This window comes from Ambystoma mexicanum, chromosome 8 (genome assembly GCF_040938575.1).
Source record: "Ambystoma mexicanum isolate Mex_15411 chromosome 8, UKY_AmexF1_1, whole genome shotgun sequence".
In the NCBI taxonomy this organism is placed as follows: Eukaryota; Metazoa; Chordata; class Amphibia; order Caudata; family Ambystomatidae; genus Ambystoma; species Ambystoma mexicanum.
The window spans coordinates 236,711,608-236,717,607 of record NC_090929.1 but is presented as its reverse complement, the minus strand read 5'-3'; the positions used below and the strand labels follow the sequence as shown (position 1 = coordinate 236,717,607).

The 6,000-nt window shown below is 43.5% G+C and overlaps 1 protein-coding gene across 4 annotated transcripts in view; it reads right to left on the bottom strand.

Annotated features, from left to right (window-relative positions):
- Window positions 1-2,982: 2,982 nt before the first annotated feature.
- Window positions 2,983-6,000, bottom strand: part of MRRF (mitochondrial ribosome recycling factor) — a 456,709-nt gene continuing 453,691 nt past the window's right edge. For all 4 annotated transcript variants that reach the window (XM_069609655.1, XM_069609656.1, XM_069609658.1 and 1 more), the window contains one exon: window positions 2,983-3,316. In XM_069609655.1, coding sequence (XP_069465756.1) covers window positions 3,239-3,316 — 78 coding nt within the window. In that variant the 3' untranslated portion in view covers window positions 2,983-3,238. The remainder of the gene's footprint in view (window positions 3,317-6,000) is intronic.

Below are 6,000 nucleotides of genomic sequence, written 5' to 3'. Positions count from 1 at the left end.
TTGGTGACGGTGCGCGGTACAAAAACCTTTTTTTGAGGTGAAAGAGAGAATAAGAGGACCGAAGGTGTAGGGAGAAAAAATGCCAGTGCTTCGGCGCAAGGAGTTCAAAGGACCTGAAGTGGGAGGAGGCACAGGGAGGTTTCGGCTCAGTGAGTCTAAATTGATTCAGAGAGCAAGATGGGATATAGAAAGATAAAAGAGAAGAAAGATGTCCATGAAGACACTTGAAGACAATGCAGAGGAAATGGAAGAGGAGACAGGATTCAAAGGAAAGCCAGGAGAGTGATCGTAGAGAGGGTTTAATAGAGGAATGAGGCGAGAGTGCAGAGGGTCTGAACAGAAGAATTGAAAATAGAGCGAAGTGGAGCGAGCTTATAGGATGGGAGACCGAAATAAAAGCAGGGCTGGGCAAAAATCAAGGCAATAAAAGACGAGAGTAGAGATGAGGAGTTTAGTAGCGTGAAAAGAGAGAAAGGGGCAAGCTTTAAGGATATTATAAAGATGGAAACAGCAAGTGCGGGCAGTAGAGGAAATATGAGATTCGAAGGTGAGAGAAGGATCAAAATTAACACCCAGATTCCGAGCTGAGGCAAAGGGGGGGGAGGCGAGAGGGGAGGAAGAAGATGGAGTCTGGGGGGTGTAGGTGAGGGAATGGAAAGAGGATGGAAAGACAAGGATCTCAGTTTTTGGTGGGTTTAGATCAAGAAAATGAGTGTGCATCCAGGATGAAAGCTTGCAGGTAGCAGGAATTTACGAGTCGTCTGCATAAAAGTGGGACGAAAGACCAAAAGATGAGACAATGGATGATAAATGGGAAGTGTATAGGGAGAAGAGTAGCAGGCCCAGGACAGAGCCTTGAGGGACACGATGAAGGAGTGGAAAAGTAGAAGAGCACTGAGCAGCACAGGAAACTGAAAACAAGAGATTAGCCAAATAGGAATCAAACCATCCTAAAGCTGTACAAGAAATACAGAGAAAGAGTATGGATAAGTGTAGGGTAGGTCAACGGTGTCAAAAGTAGAAGAACAATCTAATAGAATGAGGATACAGGAGTGTTAAGAATGACTAGCAGAGATTTAGAGACGGAGAGAAGGGCAGCTTCAGTTGAGTAAAGGGCAAAAACCAGATTGGTGCTCAGGAAGCAGAGAGTGGTGATCAAGATACATTGCAATTTGGGAGTATACAACATGTTCAAGGATTTTGGACAGAAAGAGAAGAAGAGAGATGGAACAAATGTCAGTAATGCAGGGGTCAAGTTTTTTATTTTTTGAGGATGGGGATAATGGCAGCTTGTTTAAAGCTAGAGTGGGTAGGTAGTAGAGACTAGGGACACATTGATAAATGTGGTAAGATAGGGGAGAAGGTTGCAGAAGACTTTGGGTATAAGATGATGAAAGAGGATCAAGGAGGAAAAACTGTGGGGTGGGCACAAGCTAGAAATTAGGCCATGTCACAATCCTCTAGGGGGAAGAACGAGTCAATAGACGAAGAGGCTGGGCAGGCAGATTAGTGCAAAGGGGGAGAATGAGAATGTGAAGATCTGAGTTGTTTAACTTCATCAGTGAAGTAATTAGCAAAAATTGGAGAAAATAAGAATGATGGGGCAGAGTCCGGGGAGGGGTGCGAGAGGATGCGGTTTGTAGGCCAACTCCCAGCGATCAGACCGAGAAAATACAACCCGCTAAGGAAAAAGGCTGGGTGCACCTTTTTTCCAAGAAAGACCAGAGCTTGTATTTTGTATACAAAAGGAAAAGGCGACAGGGTATTACAAACCCACTGCCAAAGAGCTCTCTTTCGTACAAAATTCAGATTATAAACGCACACATCGTCACTCATGACTCACTCAATATACAGTGCTAATCCCCCACCCTCATTAGCTGCCGCCTATATACATGCCAATAGCTACATATACTCCATCTTCCAATTGGGTTAGCTGCCTTCATGCGCCTCTTCAGCACACATGAGTAACATCCTCTTTAACGTCAACTGGCACCACCCTATCTTTGATTCCAACCATGTGACATGCACCTGGTTATCTACGTGAACTCAGTGAGCAACTTCAAGGTCAGCATGGTCCTTGCAAACTAAGCATCTCTTTTCTCATCCCAGACACGGTGGCGCGCACTGTATGGGCATCATTCACAGCTCTGCTTGGCACAAAACATGATCATGTCGTTCTCCACTTTTCCCTTTATCAGTTCCCCTCCCCCGTAGTGAACGTAGTGTTCCACTAATCAATCCAGTTCACAAAGGATTTCAAGGCTATTTCCTGTGCATCTGGTTGTTCAAATAGAGTAACCATCGATCTGGGGGGGTGATGGGGGTGCTAGTATCTTAAATCTTGGTTCACGTTTGGTTATCCCGAGACATCTGCCTTTGCTCCCAGGAATACGACCTTGGTACCAGGCTGCAGCCCTTCACTTCTTCAGTTGCACACATTCTTATCCCATTAGTTCAAAGGCCAGACTGATGTGGGGGCATATGCATGTTCCTTTGCCGTGCCTGGAAATCAGGATGCAATGTTGTGGCGAGGGATAAGACCTCATTGTTCTGTGTTTCTGTGAAAACACAGGCCTGTGAGGATTCAGACCTACTCGTATACACAATGTTAGTTCAGGTTATGACTGTTTATGTATGTAAACTACATCCTCCGTAATTCAATTGCAACATTACTGAATAACTTTCCCCTGTATGCTTTCCCACAACAGCCAATTATCCCTACCGATAACACACACCCCTCTCCCCTACAACGTACTGTGCTAATTTCCATAGGTTAATATTAAAGTGAATTAAACGTGCATCCCAACAGGTTTAAATTGTGAAAGATTTGAAAGAGACTAGGATGAAGGGAGTGCAGTGGCAATGCATACAGAAGATTTTGTGCAAACTGAACCCTGGAGTGTACTTACGATCGCCAAGTGTTTGGAGGTACAGATTAAAGGAACAAACAGAAAAGTGACAAAATGTATAAGTGATCACCAATTTCTTTTTTAACCAATTCTAATAGTTTATTCAACATCGAAGCACATTTTGACGAGAACGGAAAAACATGCAACATTGTAGTTACAGTCAATTTCCATGAATTATGAGCCCTAATTTTATGTAAATTTTTGTTACATAAGGGGAAGACACATTTCTGTACAAATTCCAGGTTTCCCAAGCTAGACTTGATATTTGAATCCACTTCAACATGCTACACAATGTGAGCTATTGTTGGTAATGTACCACATAAAACGTCTTAGCCTAGAAGTTCTTTAGTCTTAGTTGCCAGATGCTTGTCCATTTCTGTTGCGACGTCATCTGCCATTTGTTGAACCTGCAGCAAGAAATAAAGTACAGCTATGCTCAAATGGCAGCAATAAGAGTAATCAGATGATATTGGTGCACAAAAGTCCAGACACGTTGCTACGGGGGTTGCGGGGAGATGAGGGGGCTATATAGCCCTGGGTCTTTTGGTTGTATCCCTGGATAGAAGCTCAAGGGCTACAACCAAAAGGCTAGCTAGCCCAGATTCCCAACAGTAGCATAGCCCCAGATTTTTTCCAGATCTAGCAACACTGTTTGTGCACATTAGTGTGTGTTGCATGTGTGTGGTCGAATGGTGGTGGCAGCGTAGAGGCTATGGTAACGTTTATAAGCTTTAGTCCCAAAAGTTTTTAAAAACCTCAAAGAAGTGCAATATAAAGATCTATAACACGATGATATCAGTTAATATAAGCAGCTGCAATTCTGACTAAGATCAAGGTCAATAATCACAATAGAACATGCAAAGATAAATGAAAAAAAAATGTATGGCCATATGCTCTAGTGCAATACCGATATAAAATAAATGCTTTCTTTTACATGCAGGCCTAAACACACGTTCATAGTAAAATGTCACAAAACTAGCACAAAATACAGTTTCAATATTAATTGCAAAGTGGAGCTACATTTAAGAGTATTTTTCTGCATTATCACCTAAGGTACAGACACCTGGCTGAACACTAAGTAGGTAGTTATGCTGATCTGGGATTAAACCATTCTGCCGATGTCAGTCGCTGATCCGAGCAGAACTCTTTGGAATTGGTTCTGTGGACGTAGTCTGGAAAGTTTGCGCTAGCTATCAGAGGATTACGCAGTATTCAAAAAATTCCTGCTGTTGGGGCCTTTGCCTGGATTCAGAGGCTGACGATTTCACCACCGATTGCATTTTCAATAGTCAGTTATTGCATTTTAAATTCTACAATATTTGTAATTTACAACATCTACAAGAAATCCTGATTTGGAAAGCGCAAGTGTCGACCCTAAACAAACATATTATAACGTTTGGATGAGGACTGGACAAGTTTCTCACGAGGTACTTTTGATTTCCACATCAATTAGAAAACATTCTCCAGATCTTCGTTAATCCTTCAATTGCTGATAGAAGAATCCATAAGCTTGATGTACAGACACAACTTTCACCTTTTTATTCTGGGGCACGAACATACTTTTTGCTTTTCCAATGGATTATTTGTAATCTACTGCGGCCCCAACCACAGAAAAAAGTTTACAACAAGATCCATTTCCAGTGGGTTTCAAAGTGGACTGTAAAACGAGAAGCTTTGAATGATGTGATCTCGAAAGCAGCCACATGGGTTAGAGTTCACACTTGCTCTGAGCACTATGCACTGGTTTAGTAGTATTGAGCGAGTGCTCTGCTCGGTATCCCACAATGCTAAACAACATTTTAGCCTTTGCTGACTTGCGACAATTGTTAGCTGCCAACCCCTCTTTATTTGTCTCATGCTTAGTAATCTTCATACTCTAGAAAAGAACTGGGAGCCAGAGGGCATTCCGGTATCTAAAATGTATTCACCACAAAGACTGCTCATAATCCTCAAGACCATCCTCCTTTATATAATCCACTCACCTTCCCTAGCTCGGTTACATAATAACCATATTTGCGCTAGTGGGAGAGAAGCAACTGAAGCGGAAGCAAGAGAAGCAGGAATGAAGGCTTATTAGAGGGCAACGAAACTTCTGTGCCAGAGAGGAGGCCCATGCTGGGGAAAACATGATGCTTCAGAGAAATGCTCAACAGCCCATATTGGGATGGAGGCTCACACAAGGAAAGGAGGCCGTAGTAATAAGTTGAATAAGTAACGTATGCACAGAGCCAGGAGTTTTAAATGTAAATACTGTAGTGACCACATCAGTACATATACCGGTGGGTTTCTATTTTAATTCTCATATGTGCATGTCTACCATCGGTTTCCTTCAGTGCTGAGCACAATCAGCAAAGAGCCCCATCATCTTAGCAGAAGGTCAGTCAGTATACTGCCCCTTAGCTTCATGCGACATTACAATTGAAGCACCATGGATGTGTAGGCACAGTAGCCCATTCTCCACCATAGTCAATCCACAGGATTCCCTGGATCCTCTTCCACAAGATGCAGCACTTGGTGTGTCCCTTCGCTCCCAAGTATTCTGTGGCCACACTTTATTTGAAAAAAGGGCATTAGCGAAGTATTGTTGGCTAAAGGCATCAGTGGTGCATGTTTCCTACTATGCCTTCCATGTGAGAAGCGTGCTGTGTGCATGTCAAGGTTGGCAGCAGGCAGGTAGGGGAGTACCTAGAGCCTCAGGAATGTATTATATCTGAGCTGGGTGCTTTGGAATGGAGGCAGTGTGTAGAGTTGCGATCCAGTAGAGACAATTGGGCCGGAGCTGGATGAGCCTGGTGGGCTGCTACGCTAGGACTTAAGCGTGAATAAAGAAGATTGAAGATAACCTACTCCTGTTTCAGAAGCTTTTTTCATTGGCGACGAGGATAGGGGTGAGAATAGCATCTCAATGTACTGCCCCTCAGTGGTGGAGTGCAGCCATGGAAGGCGTGAGCACGGCCACTCACTCCTATTAGAGGAAGGAACCTCTCTACATGCCAAACGTGTCTGCCGGGAAGAATAAGTGGATCGTACCATTGCCTGGCAACAGAGAGGACACGCCTCGACGAATGGAAAGGCATTATGAGGATCGAAA